The sequence below is a fragment of the Penicillium taxi genome (genome assembly GCF_028828555.1).
Source record: "Penicillium taxi strain IBT 34144 chromosome Unknown utg000006l_segment0_segment0, whole genome shotgun sequence".
In the NCBI taxonomy this organism is placed as follows: domain Eukaryota; kingdom Fungi; phylum Ascomycota; class Eurotiomycetes; order Eurotiales; family Aspergillaceae; genus Penicillium; species Penicillium taxi.
The window spans coordinates 1,893,631-1,914,007 of record NW_026643208.1 but is presented as its reverse complement, the minus strand read 5'-3'; the positions used below and the strand labels follow the sequence as shown (position 1 = coordinate 1,914,007).

Below are 20,377 nucleotides of genomic sequence, written 5' to 3'. Positions count from 1 at the left end.
AATAGCACTGAGTCGTCACCGCCTGGAGTCCAAACCTGAACTGACTTTCTCCACGAGCCACCCCCTCCTCCTATTCTGTTGATTCTCCCTTTCTTTTCTGCTTTCCTTGTCAAGCTTCTCGTGTCTCCATACTGGTTGTGCTGGGCCTCTGTCCCGCCGAAGCAAGCCGTCTATTAAAGTCACCATTCCCCCCTCCACCATGTCATCTGCTGTGGCCGAAAAGACTCCCGATGACTCTTCCAAGTTGAAGACGTTCCTGTCTATCTTGCGCAAGTATGATATTATTCCCCCCTAGCACTGCATTTCCCAAGAAAGTCCTCCGGAGCTGAACAGAAGAATACGTTTCCTATTTACTAATGCAACTGTGTTTCAGGTTCATAGGAGTTACAGACATTGCCTCGGTTCGTTTCTCGTTACCGGCCCAGTTGATGGAGCCGCGGCCCAATTTAGGTATTACCGAGCAATCGTATCCTCGTGTTGAAGGAACAAGGCTGACATGAGAATGATAAGAATATTGGAACTACTTGGATCGGCCAGAGGCCTTTGCCAGGTCAGCAACATCACTTAACAAAGTCGTTTATATGCTGACTCCTGAGTTGCAGTATTGGCAAATCAAATGATGAGTTAGGGCGGATGTTAGAAGTGTTGAGGTTTTGGTTTACCAAAGACCTGGTATATTCGACTTCACTAGCCAAACGACGGAACATGCGCTGAACAGATGTTACAGAAATACATAAAGGGAAAGCCGTGCAAACCATACAACTCAACCCTAGGAGAATTCTTTCGAGTAAGTTTTCTTGCTGAAGAGCTTCACATGTGATGTGCGCTAAAGGTCTTGGTTTGTCTTGTTGTAGTGCAGCTGGGACGTGCCAGATACGATCCCCGAGGAAGTCAACCTCCCCGGTGTTGATGCCACCACGGTGAATGATGGAGATGAAAAGGTCAAAGTATGCTATCTGACCGAACAGACCTCCCATCATCCTCCAGTTTCCGCCTTTTACATCGACTGCCCTGAACGTGGTGTTTCAGCTCGAGGATTTGATCAGATTAGTGCAAAATTCACTGGCACTAGTATTCGAGTAAGCCCCGGACAACACAACCTGGGTATCTTCGTCAATATCGAGAAGAGGGACAACGAAGAGTACCAGTTGACGCACCCTGATGCGCACCTGGGAGGTATTCTTCGAGGCGCTCTAGCAATTACAGTCGCTGATACGTGCTACATGACATGCCCAAAAACACGTCTGAAGGCAATTTTGCAATATATGGAAGAAGGGTGGATTGGCCGGTCCCAGAACCGCCTAGAGGGCGTGATCTTCCGTTATGACCCAGACAACGATACTACCACACGATTGAAAGACGTAGCAGAGAGCGACGTTATCGCGCGAATCAGCGGATCCTGGCACGGCAAGATTTATTATACCACAGCTGGAAGCAAAGATCCTATTCTGCTTATCGACATTGAGCCTCTCTTCCCGGCAGCCAAGACCCTACCGCCTAGTGATCAGCAGTTATCCAACGAATCTCTGAAGTTCTGGTCTGATGTCACAAACGCCATTGTGAACAAGCAGTTCACTCAGGCGACTAAGGCGAAACAGGATATTGAGGAGAGACAACGCCAGCGGGCTGCTGAGCGAAAGGAGAAGGACGTGAAATGGAAGCCGCGCTTCTTTACAGGAGCGGTAACCCCATTGGGTAAGCCTGAGCTGACTGAAGACGGCCAGAAGGCCTTACAAGGTGTTCGAACTGGAGATTATACCTTGGAGGAAAGCAAGGTCCAGGGTGCATAGAGACTCTCATTATGTCAGTTCTTTTTTCACGTTTGAATACAGAACATATGGCGTATCTGGAATGCGACCATTTGAACTCGGCGTCAGTTACTGTTCTTGGTGTGGTTGGTACATTATGCCGGGCTATTTGTTTACACATACTTAGATTTCTAGATGGGATTCATCATACTTGCTCCTTTATTTCTGTGAATAGTACCTCCTGGGCGGATTGAATGCTCGTTTTTATGATATGATTTTTTGTTTGAACACCCAGATTTTGTTTCATTGCATCCCTGAGCAGTCATTGGAGAGCACTACTAGCTAGGTAGCTACAATTAGGCATTATCTATTCTTTGGTATAATTTAAGACTTGGAATACTTGTTTTGTATAAGATCAAAAGCATTTGATCACGCAACCTTAACACAAGCCAAGATAGATAATAAATATGTCCTAAAACCAATCAACAACACCGACAGCCTGACGCCCTGAAGTACCTAAAATATTACAGTCATGAAGAGCATTAAAACATCACGGAATAACCATTATGCTGTTGCGCTAACAACCTTGGTGAAGCCAGCAGTTACAACTTTCGAAATATCCTCATTCTTATGCGGTAGCAGAGACAGCGCATATGCGACATCGTTCCATTGTCTCTCTGTCTCGCACCGGGGTAGTCGAGCAGCAAGCTTGTCGGCCAGTTGGCGCGCATGTTTCTCCTGAGATAGAACATTAGTATTTCAATGTTGGAAACGTGAAAGCGGAAATTGAATATTTACCTTCTCAATAAATCCGATCAGGAATTTGATGATGCGACGCAGAGCAGCCTCCTCCAGATTCCGTTCTGCGCTGAGCAAGCTGAACATATCGACAAAGTGGTTGTACACAGCGTTGTCCTTTGTGGCCAGCTCTGTGAAGAACATGCGTGCCAGATCTGCAATTTTCTTGTCGTCATCTTCCAAGCATTTCGCCATCTCACCAAGTTGACCCTTGACCTTGACTTGACCGGCAAGGATGAGGAAGGTCAGAGTCATGAGACAGGTACGTTTGACTGAGACCTCGTCGTCATTAAGACGGCGGTACAAGAAGTCGGTGTTCTCGTCAATGAGGTGATTGAAACAGACAGCCATGTCACCAAGTGCAATGACAGCATTACTGCGTACGATCGGATCTTCAGATCGCTCCATGATGGTGATCAGGAGAGGGAGGTTCTTTTCACAGTATTCGGCAGACACGCACATGAGCTTAGCCATGCATAATGTTGCTGCCGCCTGCAGGTCACGATCGGGATAGGAGTTATTATTGGCAAGAATCTCGGTGACCAAAGGCCCGAACTTTGCGAGAAGAGATTTTTCACCATAGAGAAGCTCACGTTCTCGAATATGAGCCATGGCATCCTGGAAATCATCCTCGGTGGTGCCTCCAATGAGGTCGAGCTCATCCTCCTCGGTATTGTCAGCTTTCTTCTGAGCAATGGCTTCGGCTGTTTTAGTCTTCTCTTGCTCGGCCTTGCGGCGCTTGAAGTCAAGCTCACATAGTTCGAGATGTACAATTTGTTTAATAGCAATATGGCCAACGACGAAGAGTAGTTGCGAGAGGGCTGCTGATGCAGGTCTCTGTTTGAGTTCCTGTGTCTCAGTTGATGCAGTTACCTGCATTTGGTCATCGCCGCTAGCATTGGTGTAGGAAGAAGGATGTTGGGGTTGAGGCTGAAAGATGAATTGAGTTTTTCGTCGAAGAATATCAGAGCAAAGAACATCGGGATGCTTGGATAGAGCATAGATAGCGCTGATTGCTTGCTCAGCTACGCCATACCATTCTTTACTGTCGGAAACAATTTCAAGAACGGCAACCAGTTTTGTCAAAACGGCGTGATCGTTGGCAAGTTTAGCGATGCCGATATCCTTAGACTTAGCCTGACGACCTGGGACCATGCGCCGCAAGGCGATGCAGGTATATTTGGCAAGCACAAGGTCAGACCTTCCGTGGCCACTCAGTCCAATGCGTAGCATAGCCTCTATCTCCTTGACCACTACCTCAGGATCGGCCAGAGCTAGCATCCCGAGGACAATAATCGAGCCACGCCGCTGAGTTCTTGAGATTTCCTTCTTTTGAATGCTATAGACTTGCCACAGCTTGGCAATAACAGCATCTGAGATGAGTCCGCCCCTCATCATAGTGCTCACTAATTGCTCAAGACATGTGAGTTCTGCGGGTGTTGAGCCGAACGTCAAACTGATCATATTACGCGCGATGTAGTTTGCAGCATCGTTGGGGCTGAAAGAATCCGGCGCATCAAAAAACAACCCTTTGTAGCAATCGATCAGATGGGTCTGAACCCCCTTACCCTCGTCGCTATTACCCTTAGTCCAGATGAGACGGAGCATACGACGAATTCCAGTGCGAGCCGTCTCAACCTTGTAAGCGTCGAGAACCACGAAGAAATCCATTGCCTCAATCACCTCGCTTTTGTTCCGAGATGAGAGCAACTGGCAGACCACGGTAGACCCATCGTGAAGGACTTCAATAAAGCGCAGAGCCTCGTTATAGTATTTCCTCGTCAGCTGCAGCCTCGTCAACAACTCAGATGTGGCCGCCTGTTCTGCTGCTTTTTGTATAGCAACAGACTTCTCCTCCTCTGTCATACGGGGCGCTTTGGAAGGCGATTCGTCGGGCATCTCCTCGTCGGGCAACTGGGTTGCATCATCCAACAACTCAGGGTCGACCTGGGTCATTTCTGCTTCGAATCCCGGGGTCTCTGCGGGTCGCAGAGCGTTCAATTCGGCGTCAACTCCATCTAACCTCTCAGTCCATTCTTTGAGTGAGAGTTGGCCGCCATGCATGACGCTGAAAGGGTGCGTCGCAACGAGTTTGGACATCAATTTGATGGCATTACGTCGGACATTGCTACTCTTGTCTTCCAAGCTCCTTGCAGCTAGTTCAGCGGCGCGCTGTCGTCTCTTGGGGAATTTTTGCTCCAAGTCACAGATCCGCATTAGTACCTGAATGGCTCGGCAACGGCAGTAGGGATTGATGTCAAGGAACCTCTCTTCAAGGACGTCAAAGAAGGCATTTATCTGGGTTTTGTAATTTTCGCTTGGTTCTACTTGTCGGCTCAAATCAGAGATGAGGTTACCGCAAACCTCGATGACAGCGCATCGAAGTGTATAAGCCTGATGAAGATGTCAATTCAAGTTCCCGAGATCGCAGTATAGAGGAGGGGTATAATTACTTCACTGTCAAGCTGCTTAGCGAGAAGAGTCATCTGCTTAATGATCAACCTTGGAGCAAGCTCGGATAGCTTGATGATGAATGCAGAAACCGATTTGGGTCCCCGAGTGTCGTTCGAATTGAATTCTTTATTGCCGAGCTCCCTATGCCGTGTAAGCAAAGATCAAGGTTTGGTTCAGCCGATGTATAGTACTTAAGGATTTCATCTGAAAGTTGGGGATAATCGTATTGCTCCGCAAGGATGTGGAGAAACTCAGCCATAGGTTCCGACAAATGCTCAAAATATGTCAAGCTCTGCACAATCGACGTTTGGGCACCTACCACATGAGTTAGTAGCAGCTCCCATATGCGCTAATGCAGGGTTTTTCATGATGCATACCGAATGCATGGCCGTGGTGCTTGACCGCAATACATAGAACCTTGAAGGCATGCATGCGGATGGTCATGCTTTTAACTCGTTGTTCGCTCTCCAGTACCAAGTAAATGGTGCGGGTAAACAGATTAATGAAAGTATCGCGATCCGAAGTGGTCAGAAAGATCCGGCTTAATTTGAGTTTCATCACCTTGCACATTGTCTCCATAGAAATCTGTATTTGAGGGGTCCAATCCCAGTGTCCATCCTTGGCTGATTTGGATTTGGATTTAGGTCCTCCCCGTCGCACGGGGGCAGTTTCCGCAGGCTTCTCGGTCGCTTTCACCTCCACGGATGATAGGGCCCACTGGAGGAGAAAACCGTACATTTCCAGGAGTGGTTTGTGTTGTTGAATCGCATCTTGTTCGTCGGATTCGAGGTCGCCATGGATGATATCTGCCTCAACAGAAAGTCCAGACACAACTAGGTCGAGAATCTTACTGAGGGATTTCGAGGGGAGGACGGTCGTGTATCTGCAAGGATTTAAAAGTTCAGAGTCGGTTCCAGCTGGACGAAAGCCTCCATTGGGTACTTGGGAAGGGACCGGGGCGCACTTTAAAAGAAACTGGAGGGAATCAAATATCACAGATTTGGTTAATCCTTCAGGGTTTTCAGCCACGGCATCCACGATCTGATTCAAAACATTGTCAATCAGCGCGGGCGAGAGCTGATCCGGATCCGATTCGCAGTCGAGTAGTTCGGGGTGAGCATCTGGAGTTGGGATGGAAGTCGGATCACTCAAGTAGTACTTGAGCGACTCGTTTATTTCAAATTGTATTCTGTCCTCCATGATGTGTTGGTTGTTTGGGGGAAGGAGGGGAAAGCGGGATTGTTGATGCAAAGTGTTTGGCTTTTGCCGTTTCCGGGTGTTTGTTAGTTTCACCGCCTGGTAAATTACAGGAAATAACAATTTATTGGCGCGTATTGTCATTCCCAGCGCGTCGGGGTTATCTCTAATATCTTGATCTCTCTGTCAGTTTCTCGTGCTCTTATCTCTTATTGATTTGACAGGTCCTGCTACCACCATGTCATCTCTACATGAATTCTTCGAAGCCGAAGGCCTCGTCGGCGCATACCAGCCGGACAAGGGCCTTGAGCACTTGAACCACCCTTCTACCGACGAACCCCAAGGACAAAGTGACGATAATTACGAGGATGAGGATGAAGATGAGGAGGAAGGAGAAGATGTAGAAGAGTCAGTCCGGGAAGACATGAACAAACTAGAGGATACTTTCCCTGGCATCTCAGACCGGTTTCGATTAGTCAATCGCATTGGAGAAGGTATGGGCGAATCGCAATGCAAGTCAACTGTGTATTAACTAATAGAAATGTCTACAGGCACATTTTCTACAGTGTACAAGGCAGAGGATCTACTCTATGATCATTATCATAACGATTGGGATGTGTTCCAGCAAACAGAACCCGAAGCATGCGCCAAACCCCCATCAAAACGACGACGCTTGGATGGAGAACAGGGACGAAAGAAAGCTCGATATGTGGCATTGAAGAAGATATATGTCACAAGCAGTCCGATTCGAATTCAAAATGAGTTGGAACTCCTCAACGACTTACGTGGCTGTCGATCAGTATGCCCTCTTATTACAGCATTTCGATTCCAAGACCAAGTCGTTGCCGTGCTTCCCTACTTCCCACACACAGATTTTCGCATCCAGTACCGTACTTTCATGGTGGCAGATATGCGTCACTATCTACATTCACTCATAACAGCGTTGTGTGCAGTCCACGAAAACGGCATCCTACATCGAGATATCAAGCCCACGTAAAGCATCCCCTCGCCTCTTTCATAATGCTGTTGGATTAGTTACTAATATGTGTTTCTAGTAATTTCCTTTACAACCCAGAGTTGAAACAAGGTGTGCTCGTTGACTTTGGTCTGGCAGAGGTTAGTTATCATGTTTTATCGCAAAGGCTTAGATTCTGACGATTTAACCTCTTTCTCTCTTTTAGCGTCAAGGCTCTGAGATGACTACCCCGTGCCTTTGCACCCATCAGCAATATATACGCCGTAATAGAATAACCACCAGCTACTATTCTAAGAATCAGATAGGGACAGGGTTGGCGACCACGTATCCCAAGAACGACTCCCGGCCATCACGGCGAGCAAACCGGGCTGGCACGCGTGGTTTCCGAGCGCCAGAGGTTCTTCTCAAATGTACATCACAAACTACAAAGATTGACATGTGGTCTGTTGGTGTGATTCTGCTGACCTTACTCGGCCGTCGATTCCCCTTCTTCAATTCGGCGGACGATGTTGACGCCATGATTGAAATGTCCAGCATATTCGGCACCCGGCGCATGAAAGTAGCCGCTGGTATGCACGGGCAAATTTTTGAGACCAACATCCCCACCATTGGAGAGAAGGGCTACAGCTGGGAAAAGCTAGTGAAATGGTCTAGTTGCGTGGAGGATCTAACCGAAAGTGAAGAACAGGCAACACGCCTTCTTTCTGGATTACTAGAGCTGGATCCCACAAAGCGTCTCAGTGCCGAGGAAGCCTTGCAGCACGAGCTTTTTACCAACCCTATTGACCACGATATGGAATGGGGCGGTCATACAGCTAGTGACAATTCTGCAGACGAGGATGAGGTGGGAGAAGGCGAGGCCGCTGATGAAGTCACGATGCTACCAAATGAGACTCAGGCTGTGTGATTGACATCATGCTGTTCATATATTACGATCCATATTCCTCTATTGTATGAATGCATTCTATCTAATGTAATCATGATATTATGTCCAATTATTCCATATATCGATTCAAGTCACGCATGAAAATAAGTAAAAACATGGAAGGCTTAAGTTTGCCATACCTATCAACTTCCAAGTCTCGTTTTGTAACTGTTGGAGCATCCTAAGTCGCTTCTCCAAAATCATAGTGTCCAGTTTCCGAGGCATGCTTGGTTGCCCCCTTTTCACCAGTAAAAGTACCTCCGCAGGTGTTGCAGCGGACTGAAAATCCAGAAGTGTCTGTATAATAGTGTTTACCTTGTAAAATAAGACATAGCTCCTTCGCTTTCTCTAATACTAATGGATCGGCAGCATCAAAGATCTTGGTGTCGTCATGTGCAAGGGGGTTGGCACGCGTGTATGGAGGCTCTGAGGGAGAAAGTGCAAGGACGTCGTAGTGGATACCGGAGTAGACCACAATACACCGAGTCGGTGCTCCTTCGTTGAACTGGAACAGATGGAGCGTCTGCACATCGACAGAGCAAATCTCGATATTGAAATATTCTCCGAGGATCTTCAGTTCGATTGCACCACCCCACGAGTCCTCATTCTGAATCCATCGGCAATACTCGTCTGGCCTCTTTCCAAGAATTGCGGTAGAGTATTCTTCTGGGTTGGACTGAATGACTTCTGCAACTATCGATCGGAGCTCGACCATTGTGTCCATATCACCCATGACTGCTGCGCCCACAGCACGGAAGAGACAGGAATTATCATCTGGCATGACACGTAAAACAAAAGTCCCGCTGTGTTCAGGGGAAGCCAACTCTGGCGGGTCATCCACTGAGCTCTCTGGCTTTTGTAACGTCGGAATATTCTGCGTGGATGGCTGAACGGGGGAAGCACTCTCACGCTGTACAACTATAAGCTGTTCTCCGTTCAAGTTGACTCCGAGGTCAGATAGCCGTTGATCTGATGCAAAACTGTCGAGATCCAGCGGTTTGATGTCAGGATAACCGTATTTGACATCGAATGAAGAGAGGCTAGTCGTCTCTGTAATCTGTTCTCGCAGTTTGGACACGGTCGCTGAGTCGTCTAAGCTGATTGTTGACTGACCTGAAGGGCCACGAACTCGCAACCGCATGATGTTCACTGAGGGTCTAGAATATATAGGGCAGTTAGGCCAGGAGAGAATCTTCCAAGGTTGAGATGAAAGTGGTTCCACAGAAGAAGCTATGACGAGACTAGAATGTGGGGTATCGGTTTATAGCGTGGAGATTAAGGTACAGTTAGCTCGCATCAGAATACGTTAGTAATATACCATTCTTTCTTTGCTATTATCTGCAGACACTAAGACGTCTTCTGTATGATGAAGACAAAGCCAGGAATAGTTTCAAATTTTGGAGAAGTTCATTCACCTGGTCAAGTTTAAACAAAGCTCTTTATACCTAGATAGTGGTATATGCTTAATCCGTATATCTCCAAAGCGCGACTTGGATGATGGAATATGCAAACAATTGTTATTTCTAGGTAAATATTGAAGAGTTTGCAACAACATTGAAATTTGGTAGAATATTTCATCTCATAAAGAATCCTTATTGTTCTGACTCGAGGACTGATAATTGACAATACCGTACGTGTGATATACAGCTGACTCATCAATACCGCGCAAAACATTCCTTCCAGCTTCTCCCCTGCGATCGCAACCAGCTTCTCTTTCATCTTCACGACTCCAATTCTGTTTATGCACCCTTGAATTGACATGACCAAAATATGAGTCAATTGGACGAACATTTGCAGCCTCAGCCTGAGAAGCCCGTCACCTCCATCGAGGATGACGGATCTGTCACTGACGACCAATGGAAGGCTATGATGGATGTCACAATGGCTATTTACGAATTTCGTGAGCCAGAGTGAGTATCAACAGTCCAAGCAGAACTTGGTTTTGGTCTGAAGTGTTAACCCGAATATGTCACAGCGGCCACGACCCATCACGCCTGTTTCATCGCAGTGTCAACAAGCGCATCGTCCCAGACTATTATGATATTATTAAGAATCCAATGGCGCTTAGCATTCTGAAGCAAAGGATCAACAAGCGCGAGTACAAGCATTTTTCAGAATTTGTGCGCGACTGTGCCTTGGTATGCAATTCGTACTTGTCTAGTCTCTGTCATACACCAGAGCTAACGTTCGCTCTTATTTCGCTAGATCCCTCACAATGCGCAGACATACAATCGACCGAAGTCCCAGGCGTATGAAGATGCGCTTGTCATAAAGGTATGAGCAAAAAAAAAAGAAGAAAAAAGATTACCATCTTCAATAGTTGAAGAAACGCGACTGATCGCTTATTGTGCTTCAAATAGGATGTTTTTCGCGAGCAGATCAAGAAGCTTGTTGATGATGGTATCATCAGCACGCACGAGTCAGACTTTCCTGACCTCGGAGAAATTCCGGATGCTGACCCTCTCCCTGACGACGATGAAGAAGAGGAAGAGGAGGAGGAAGATGACGAAGAGGACTCCGATGACGATGGACGCAGGAGAAAGAAGCCAGGCCCCAAACCCGGCTTTAAGCGTGGTCGAAAAGACTCGCTGAAGCAAGAACCAGATCCTCGCAAAAAGCGCGGACGCCCACCGCGCGTGGATACTCCGATGGAGACTCGGATCAAGACTATTCTTAAAGGAATCCGGAAGTTCAAAGGATCAAGTGGTCTGAAGATCTCCCATTTTGAGCGACTCCCGGACAAAGCGTCTTATCCAGACTACTACATGGAGATCAGAGAGCCCATCGCCATTGATATTATCAAGCGCAAATCGAAGCGCAAGAAGTACAACTCCGTCGATCACTTCATGCGGGACCTAGATCTGATGTACAACAATGCCAAGCAATATAATGAATCCGAGAGTCAAATCTACAAGGATGCTGTCGATTTGCAGATTGAATCTCGGAAACTGGCAGAGCAGGAGAAGAAGAAACCCGACAGCGAGTATCTGATGGAAGACGGTCGCTTCCCCTTGCCGGATGGTATTTTGCACCGGGGCGAGCTGTGGAAGGTAGGAGACTGGGTCCACATTCAAAACCCCAACGATGTGACCAAGCCTATTGTTGCCCAAATCTATCGCACCTGGCAAGACTCGGAGGGTGAGAAATGGATCAATGCTTGCTGGTATTATCGGCCCGAACAAACGGTACATCACTTTGAGAAGCATTTTTATCCCAATGAAGTGGTCAAGACTGGTCAGTATCGAGACCATCGGATCGATGAGATTGTGGATCGTTGCTTCGTGATGTTTTTCACTCGCTATAGTCGTGGCCGACCCCGAGACCTTGCGCCAGACAAGGAAATCTATGTCTGCGAGGCCCGTTACAACGAGGAGAAGCATAAACTAAACAAAATCAAAACTTGGGCTAGCTGCTTGCCGGATGAGGTACGCGAAAAGGATTATGAGATGGATCTCTTCGATGTGCCTCGGAAGATCAAGAAGGTTCCTAGTCCCATCAAGCACCTGCTCAAAGAAGATGCCCAAGAGACAGATGATCTTCCCAGACCAACATGGGGAACAGATAATGCGCCGCCTGCCGTGGGAGCCGTTCACCGTCGACCTCGCGACGAGAATGTAAGTATACTGTTGTCTTACCAGCAAACATGATTTCAACCATAATTAACTGCCACAGGAATCTCCCCCACCGGAGCCAACACCATCTCCACCCCCGCCAACTATACCTCCGGCACCAATGGTAGCAACTCCTCGTCAATCTATAACCCAACATATTCCAGGCAATATTCCGGGTTCAATGAATATTGCACCAACTCAGCTTCATACTCCTTCTGCCGCACTCCCAATGGCCCAGTCAGCGCCTGTTCCCATTCCCTCGGCAATTTACCAGGCTCAGATGAATCAACGGATGTTCCCAAGCGGTATTGACCCTCGTCCGGCCAATTTTGTGCAACAAGCCCCTACTGCGGCTTACCGACCATATCCAGTAGCCCAGCCATTATCAACATACGAACAATACCCCGCCAACCGCGTTCATTCCGGAGCTACAGTTTACAATCCTAATGCGCCCCGTACAGTGGAAGTTTTCCATCTCAGCGATGCAGCAAATGCAAGCATTCCAGCTGACATTCGAGAACAATTCCACTGTGATGACCAAGGCCGCGTGCTTTTCTTCGCTTCCCCGCCCCTGGACATTATTCCCGCATCACAACCAAGATTGTCCCACTCACTTAAGTATCTGGCCACCCAACAGGAACGCCAAAAGAAGGTGGCTGAGAGAAAGCGCAAGATCAAAGAAGAAGTAAATAAGCGAGAGGAAGAGGCAAAACGTCAGCGTGTCGATGAAGAAGCCGCTCTCGACGCCCGGATCAATGCCTTGATCCCAAAAGCGGTTGAGTGCATGGTGAAGCAAGTTGATTCTGGTACGGATGAACTTTACAAGACCATGTTTCAGGACCAAGCAGATCTTGCTCGCGTTACCGACGCAAAGGCTCGCGAGAGCAGAATTCAGGCCGATGACTTGGTTCGCCAGCAGCTTACACAAATCCAGACCAACTCCAACAACGAGAGATACGTGAATCTCAAGGGTAACGCTATGTACCTTGGTGATGCCTAAAGTCTCCAACGTAAGGTGAAGTGTGCTCGTTTCTGTATTTCTTAGGTGCCTGGTCGCACAATCCATTCCCCCTGGTCGAGGCGTCTCCATAGTTTTTTATCTCTTATTTCTTATTGTTTTAGTTCTTACTTGACCGCCTATTTTAGGGTCTCATGGATTATGGATAAGGGGGCGTTTTCTTAAGAGAATATTTGTACTATTAGGATGCTGTAGGCGCCAATGGAACATCAATTTACTCATGAATTTAAGTGCTAATGGTGATAATTCATGAATCGGCAATTGTAGTTTATTTGCACATCTCCCCATATGTACACCTTGGCCAGACGAAGACTAAATCACTCGAACGATGAACACCGGAACCGGAGCAGAGGATCAACGACTCCCAGAAGAGAGTACGAGAAGGGGAAAAAAAACAAGACGAGGGAGTTGAATACCCAGCCAACCACATAAAAATCACACAGAAGACAGATAGATTAGTACAGATAATTCAAATGATTCAGATGGTTAAATTTCAAAAGGCCTTTCCGCAGGGATAATCTCGAACTAGCAATAGAAGAGGATTGTGATGAGTCTAATGAATCAAACGAATTCACCGATCTCGAAAAAATGAATATGAAGAAGGGGAAGGAACATGACAGAGTCAGTCTATGAAGAGTGGAGTGAGGAAGACAGATTAAGCCGGCAAAGAATCCGACGCTTCGCTTTTTTCATGGAATCCGTATTTGGAGATTGATGTTTTGACGCTCCGTTATGCTGTACCCATGTGAAACTCCGATGACTTTCTTTTTTCTTTTTGATATGAACAATGTCCAGGAACTGGACCTCGCTTAAGACCATGTCGTCGTGATATAATAATTTTGGCTTTCTTTGTTCGACAGAGAATGTCAAGGCTAAGCCTCGGCTGTGCTCTCCTTCTCATCAGAGTGCCATGAGGAGCTATTTCGCTTGTTGCCCTCTTCTTCTTCCATGGAGAAGACCAGGTCGCTCGAGTCTTCCTCTTCAATTTTACTGGTGAAAACTGGAGAGGAGATGGTTCGGTCGAGACGACCAGGTCCTGCGGATAAGTGTCGAGCAGAACCAGGGTGAAGAGACATACCACCGAGCTGCTCGGATATCATCGACATTGATGATTGCCTTCCGGGGCTAGAGACAAACGGCGAGCCATCGTGAGAGGAACGGCTGCCAATAGGACCCAGGCTGGGGCTCGGGAGGAAGTTCAAAGACGATTCTCGCAGGGGGGAACCAATATGGGGGAAGGAGGACCCTACAGATTCCTCTTCCTTTTTCTGGCGTTGTTTGGCAAACAGGGCACCGAATCGAGAAGGACTCGAGGCAAGTGGTGAGCCCGTCTTGGAGAAACTAGTGCTAGTCATACCAAGGCCACTAATATCACGGTGACTGCCGAACTCTTGATCCGTTCGGGAGAGTCGTCGCAGCTTTTCCTGTGGTGTTAGAACATCGTCATGAAGATTCATAGGCAGATAATCTTCCTCCATTGGGAAGCTCTCATCCCAATCATCCAGTGCGGTTGGTCGAGGAACGCTAGCAGAGAGCATGCGAGGCTTGATAGGGCGCCGGGAGTGCATGTATCGGGGTGCGGAATCTTCTGGTGCCGGAGGAGATGATCCGATGCTAGCGAGTTGCTTGCGGAGATCAGGAGCATAACCTATGTCGCGAAGATTTTGGAAGTTGTTGAGCTGACCAGGTCTATGGGTCGGAGGAGACAGGTCTATTCCAAACTTTGACGGCACTGACGCTGCGACAGGACCGTAGCGGGCAGCATGAGAGATACCTTGGCTATCAAATGATGCGGGAAGCGGCGCATCGAGAGCTGTCAGATGGTGGTGGTTCGGTGACATGGGGAATCGCGAATCATCAATCGGAGACCCATACTTCGAGCCTGCGTCGGAAGCCAACCCCGCATCGATCGTTGGGATAGAGTCATAAGGTGGCTGCTGCGCATGCAAGCCAGGGAACTCGTCTTGCTGCGAGGGATATTGAGGTTCGCCCATGCGCTGCTGAGAAAGCACTGAGTTGGTCAATGCCGAGTCCTGGTTTCCAAATGTCGGATTAACCCGACCACCCAGGTTCAGGTGACTTCCAACTCCCCTGCCATTTGTGCCATCGCCGTTTGGTCGGTTCACTCTCTGTCCATTCGGGAGGATATGCGCGAGTGCACATTTGATGCCAAACTTGCAATTACCCTAGGGACAAAGAAGAAAAAGTAACAGTCAGTATTCAAAAAAAACACAAAAGTCAGCATTAAAATTGATCATATGATTATCACTTACCTTGACGAAGTATTTACAAGGAGCATAGTCAATCGCCGAGTCGGTTGAATGCAGGAATGGACAAGCGGGACCAGCCTGGCAAGCACCTTGGCGAAAGAACTTACAGGGGACATGTTTGGTGTCTGTGTAAGGCAAAAGAAAGAGAATTAGACTTAGAATCGGAAAAGGGGGAGAGAGAGAGGGAGAGAGAGGCCATACTTTTATTGTTGTTCGGGTTGGGTGGACTGCGAGCCATATCCAAGCTTGAGGTATTGCGCGTATGACCATTCTGGAGACCAGAAGGCATTTGGAGGGCACGCCCCCTCATATTGGAGGAATTGGACTGTGAAGAAGGAGAGCGAGAGGCCGAAAGCATCACCCGGGTAGATGTGGAGGAGAAGTTGGAGGGGTTTATCGGAGATTGAGAGGGGAAATCCGAATAGACAGGCGGGCGGTGAAAGGAGAGATTATCAACTTGAAGTCATCATCAAGTCACTGGGTCATATTTACTCTTTAGGGGCAGATGACGATTATAGGCAAATTCCAATCTCTACTTAATCTTATCCTTTGCAGCTCATATACTCTTCTTGTAAGTATTCATTTATGTACTCATCTGATTTGGTCTTCGTCGGGTTGCCTTTCTATACCTTCATTCCGCATAGAACCTACATTCAACGAGAATAGTAATGAGTAGATAGCGAATAGTGATTATTATGTGAATAGCTATGTTATCCAACCATTGAGGCCTCATCAGTAATCCCTTGCCTTCTCCCCTTCCTCCTTATCTCATAGAGCTCCGAGCTCTCCTGAGCCACAAATCATGTCAAATGATGTGACTGGAAACGGACGTGATCAGCGTGAATACCCGATCTTCTCTCATTGGAGAACTCCTTCAAGCCCCAGTGACTCCTAGTCTTTCTTAGTATTCATCATTCACAAGTTTATTAAGGCTGATCTCATTCTCAACTCACCCATAGATCAGAGGCCGCCAGGTCATCCGGTAGATACTCGGTACACTTTCCCCACAGGTCACGGCAAAGACGTCGTCGTACCGTGGCATGACGTTGCCACTGTTTCCATTCTTTCTCCAACTTGTCTCTCTCCTCAACCGGTATCTGAAGGGTATCACCTTGTGCTTTCGATACCCGTGCTTGGATAGTATCCCATTGCTCTTTCAGTTGGTGGACCTCCTGTTGAAGGTCACATATTCTTGGTTTGGCCTCGAGAGCTGTAAGAGCTGCTCGAACCTTCTTTTCACCTGTCTTGATAGTCACAAGTTCATCTTGGAGCGTTTTGATTTCCTGGTTGATAGCTGCAATCGTCTCAGGAGTTGCACTTTGGGATGGATCCTGTATGGCATGATAGACAACTTGTTTTCCTATAGTTGTGCTTAGTAGATGATTATCTAAAGGAAAGAAATATACCATACCTGCAGTCTTTCCTTCAATCTCGCCATTCTGATGCAAGTCTCGTAGAAGCTTGGCAGCTTGGACTGGACTTGTTGTCAGCACGTCATGGAGTTGGAGTTGATCCAGAATATATTTACTCTTGGAAACCTTGTTGCGCAGGTTTGCGGAGACTTCGATGGCCTTGAATTGAAGTTAGTGAACATCGTTACTGAATTGTAGCGGAACAACTGGGCATGTTCATACTGAATAAGGACGACTGAACCATGGATGTTAGCAATGATGCCTCTCTTCCACCAAGAAATCACACTTTTGGGCAACTTTCAAGAAAAAAGGAAATTAGCTCTGTACTAAGGATTGTGGAAGTTCTGCTGAAACTCACGCAGATAATCTAGTATCATCTTAGTATCTTGTTGCTGTTAGCTTTCGTTGCTGCTCTCTTCAACGCCAACCTTGGGTAAAACTGACCCTCTATTCCACCTGAATCGTCTTTGGGTTTGCGTGGAGCCATCTTGATCCGTTCTCCAAGTGGAAATGGGACTGCGAGTGATCAGAATGTGGCAATCAAAAGATTAATGAGGGGAGTTGACGGGCATGAGGAGAATCGACGCCGCCTTGACGTAAAATTACCAATACAAAGAAACCATGCTAATACGCAAATCAATGTATTCATAAACGTTACGCCTCATCTAAAATTATCAAAACAGCCAAATAACCATATGTTCAAAGGCCCCCCTAGCCAGACAATCATGAGCGCAAATGTGAAAAAAAAGAAGAAAAAAGGGTGGAAAAAATTGAGTAGGTTAAAATGAAGGAATTCGCCTTCCAGGCGATAATGTATTTTTTGGGTCCCCAGTATTATATTAAAAAGGACAGATGCGAAGTTCTGAATAGCCTCATGAAATTCAGACTTGCAGGGTATCACATGACCAGCTGTTGTTTTGAGTTAGCTTGAATTCCAACAGAAGGAAAACCTCAGAGTTACTTACGCAGTCACTGTCGTTCTTTGCACTTGGAACTCCCATTTCTTCAAAAGTCTTGGGGCCTTTAGCTGGGGGCTTTTGAGCGGGTTTCTGTTGTGGTGGCTTGGATGGTGGACCGCTGGGTGGCTGTGGCGTTGATGACTGCCGAGGAGGGAAGTTTGAAGAGGCAGGGGATATGGGTGGTCGGGGAGATGATCCAGGGCGAGAAGATGGCCCGGCGTGAGGCATCACTCCGGGAGGAGGCATAATTCCTTGAGGCGAGGTCATAGTTGAACCGGGTGCAGAAACGGGTGTCCGGACTGGTCTCATATCGGCAGGCATGGAGTCAAATCGTCCGGGTTGCGGACGTCGTTGACCTGGTGGTGGAATGGGTGCAGAATATCCGATATCCAATCGAGGTGTTCCACCAGGACTGACCATGTTCGCATGTGGACTCATTGGTCCACCTGGTGCACTGACAGGGGTCATGGGCGGACCATTGCTAGGCTGACGATAACCCATTGAGCCAGGTCCGCCAGGTCCACCAGGCCCAGAGGGTGGGCGTCCATAGGACGGGTTGCGATGCATAGCTGGGCTAGGTGCACCACCATAGCCCGACCCATTTGTGCGAAGATTCGGGTTGACCCCAAACGCTGAGCTAGGTCGATGATCAGGCATTTGGTAACTATTAGGCTGACCGGGCGGTCGAGGTCGGGTACGAGAAGCAGGTCGATCAGGGTAAGGAGAGGACGGAGGGTTATCGGAGAGTGTCATCCGGGAGGGGTCAGGCATCTCAATATTCTCCGATTGTGCGTCGATAGAGCTTCCGCGTTGGTGAGCAACATACCGGGTCGACTTAATACGGGAAATAGCAACTTTCTCGTGGTCCTTCCTGGACAGCGTCTTGGAACGGGAAATGCTGTCAATGCGACTAGAGGCATCCTTATTGCCGCTAGCTGCTGCTTTGGCGTACCAGCTTCGGGCTTCTTTGATATCCACTGGGACAAAAATACCGACTTCATAGAAGTAACCCAGGGCAAATTCAGCAGTGGGCAGGCCGCTCTGAGCAGCACGCTGAGCATAGGTGAATGCCAACTCATCATTTTTTTCGAAAACACCTTCGTGTCCGCAGAGGAACCATTTGCTAATGGCCATTTCTGCCTCTGGTTCACCCTGGCGTGCTGCCAGCGCATTGTAGTGCAAGGACAGTGCTGGGTTGAAGTCGCAGCCAAGCTGGCAAAGTTCATAGGCAGCACCCATTTTCACTTGAGCTTTGGCAAATCCATGGTAGGCAGCCTTCTCAATGTTGACACGAGAGGTATTAAGATCAAGAGGGAGAAAATCTTCAGGAACGCTGACTTGGGGAAGCTCTCGGGCAAGCAGCATGCCATAGACCTGGCTTCGAATTAGTACTGATACCCCACATTTTCAAGATACACGAGTGGGAAGAATACTAACATAAGCGCCCTGCGGTGCATTCTGGTCGCACGATTGAGCTGCCAATCGTATATATTCCAACCCTCGGTGGAAGTCCTGGGGTTGGCCGTGCTGTCCGAGGAGAACCATCATACCCAGACGCTAGAGAATAATTAGAATATGTGAGGTAAAAATTGCAAATATCGTGAAAAGAGACATACGTAATACGAAGCGGAGTCTGACATAGCCACACCCCGCTCGTAGTGCTTGATCGCTTTCTCAGGTTCTCCTGAGCTCTCAAACTGCATTCCGATGCGGTACTCGGCGCGCGCGTACCCCTTCTCTACAGCTCTGGAATAGCATCGGAAGGCCTCCTTCCGGTCAACCCGATGGCCAAATTTGCCAAATTCAAGCCACATGCCTTTGATGAATTCAGCCTTAGGATGGCGCTGCTCTGCCAAAAAGCTCACGATGTTCATGGCGTCAGTTTTCAATTGACGTTCCACCTGAGGAGTATGCGGGCGCGGAGGTTGAGTCAAAGACAATCGAGAATCATTCTGTGCGGCCACCTCTACGTAGGCGAGAGCATCCTGTGCCCAGGCCAATTGCATTTCCGGGTCTGTGGTAGACAAGACACCGATGCGGGCGCGCTCCAGGTTAGCTTCTCGCTGCTCATCCGTGGGAGGAACATTAGGCGGGGGGTTCCGCAGAACGGGGAAAGGAGAGAAGTTTGGATGGTCCATAGTATCGTAGGTGGCAGATTGCGCGTAAGCTCCGTGGTCTTGAGTATGCGCCTGTAGCGGTTGGCCCTGTACAGTGGAGGAAGAGCGCTCGGGAAACTGTTGGTGATACTGCTGCGATGGGGATTGCTGGGCGCGGCGCGGATCACGAGTGCTGTACTCCATTTGCGCAATGTTGTCTTGCATGTTCTCAGGGACTTCGGGCATGACCCTGCCAGGCTTAATTAGGACTCTAACCTTGGGCATCATGTTTTAAGGCGAACATATGAAAGAAGTACACACCTTTGAGGGGCAGGGGAGATGACCTCTGGCATGTAGAAGTCGTCTTGGCCCCCTGGATACCAAGTCGCACCCACCTGTGTCTGACCACGTCCAGGGCCCTGTGGCGGTCTATTCTGCGGCGGTCTATTCATTCCCGCGTTCAGAATACGTGTTTAATTTAAGCGAAAAAAGGACCGGAGCCTTTGGAAGGGTTTGTAGAAAGCATGAAGTGGAGATGAATAAGAAGGAAGGGAAGGGGAGTTGCAATACTAAATATTACCTAGTGGGTAATAAGGGAATCACAGCCCACTTTGCGCTCGAGGCTTATGAACACGCCCCAAGTTGAAATTACTGTGTAACTGATGTGATGATTTACGAGGAATTAAGAAGAATTAGGGAGTATTTAGACGAAATTGATATTATTGAAATTATTGAAATTTATAAATTTATAATTAGATTAACCATTCCAGAGAGACACATCCCCTCAAAGTCCGGAAACACCCTTAGTGATGCCTGATTGATGCCTGGATGATTCTATTTTTTTGGCGGGGGTTGCATATCATGTGACATCTCACCGCTTTCACTACATAGTACATTGTAAATATTTAGTTGT

General features: G+C 47.9%; 7 protein-coding genes across 7 annotated transcripts; 3 read left to right on the top strand and 4 right to left on the bottom strand.

The window, feature by feature from the left end:
- Window positions 1-199: 199 nt before the first annotated feature.
- N7495_009816 (putative oxysterol binding protein (Orp8)) lies at window positions 200-1,790 on the top strand (the record flags this gene model as incomplete). The annotated part of the gene is made up of 6 exons (XM_057212467.1): window positions 200-273; window positions 374-450; window positions 511-550; window positions 603-672; window positions 728-787; window positions 855-1,790. 6 exons carry the CDS (start codon window positions 200-202, stop codon window positions 1,788-1,790), a joined length of 1,257 nt encoding a protein of 418 aa, XP_057059330.1.
- A 522-nt stretch (window positions 1,791-2,312) lies between these two features.
- Window positions 2,313-6,200, bottom strand: N7495_009815 (condensin subunit YCS4; the record flags this gene model as incomplete). Its single annotated transcript, XM_057212466.1, has 5 exons — window positions 2,313-2,486; window positions 2,547-4,940; window positions 5,000-5,141; window positions 5,192-5,315; window positions 5,378-6,200. The coding sequence occupies 5 exons, from the start codon at window positions 6,198-6,200 to the stop codon at window positions 2,313-2,315; spliced, it is 3,657 nt and encodes a 1,218-aa protein (XP_057059329.1).
- A 235-nt stretch (window positions 6,201-6,435) lies between these two features.
- N7495_009814 (serine/threonine protein kinase CDC7) lies at window positions 6,436-8,080 on the top strand (the record flags this gene model as incomplete). Its single annotated transcript, XM_057212465.1, has 4 exons — window positions 6,436-6,691; window positions 6,749-7,190; window positions 7,253-7,313; window positions 7,379-8,080. 4 exons carry the CDS (start codon window positions 6,436-6,438, stop codon window positions 8,078-8,080), a joined length of 1,461 nt encoding a protein of 486 aa, XP_057059328.1.
- A 199-nt stretch (window positions 8,081-8,279) lies between these two features.
- On the bottom strand, window positions 8,280-9,239 carry N7495_009813 (ubiquitin-specific protease OTU1; the record flags this gene model as incomplete). The annotated part of the gene is made up of 1 exon (XM_057212464.1): window positions 8,280-9,239. One exon carries the CDS (start codon window positions 9,237-9,239, stop codon window positions 8,280-8,282), a length of 960 nt encoding a protein of 319 aa, XP_057059327.1.
- Window positions 9,240-9,868: 629 nt separating this feature from the next.
- N7495_009812 (putative RSC complex subunit (RSC1)) lies at window positions 9,869-12,709 on the top strand (the record flags this gene model as incomplete). The annotated part of the gene is made up of 5 exons (XM_057212463.1): window positions 9,869-9,998; window positions 10,052-10,236; window positions 10,304-10,372; window positions 10,459-11,712; window positions 11,771-12,709. 5 exons carry the CDS (start codon window positions 9,869-9,871, stop codon window positions 12,707-12,709), a joined length of 2,577 nt encoding a protein of 858 aa, XP_057059326.1.
- Window positions 12,710-13,599: 890 nt separating this feature from the next.
- On the bottom strand, window positions 13,600-15,355 carry N7495_009811 (putative spindle poison sensitivity protein Scp3; the record flags this gene model as incomplete). The annotated part of the gene is made up of 3 exons (XM_057212462.1): window positions 13,600-14,913; window positions 15,001-15,122; window positions 15,199-15,355. The coding sequence occupies 3 exons, from the start codon at window positions 15,353-15,355 to the stop codon at window positions 13,600-13,602; spliced, it is 1,593 nt and encodes a 530-aa protein (XP_057059325.1).
- A 586-nt stretch (window positions 15,356-15,941) lies between these two features.
- N7495_009810 (uncharacterized protein) lies at window positions 15,942-19,916 on the bottom strand (the record flags this gene model as incomplete). Its single annotated transcript, XM_057212461.1, has 7 exons — window positions 15,942-16,357; window positions 16,409-16,471; window positions 16,526-16,568; window positions 17,375-18,742; window positions 18,806-18,925; window positions 18,985-19,735; window positions 19,786-19,916. The coding sequence occupies 7 exons, from the start codon at window positions 19,914-19,916 to the stop codon at window positions 15,942-15,944; spliced, it is 2,892 nt and encodes a 963-aa protein (XP_057059324.1).
- Between the last annotated feature and the right edge of the window lie 461 nt (window positions 19,917-20,377).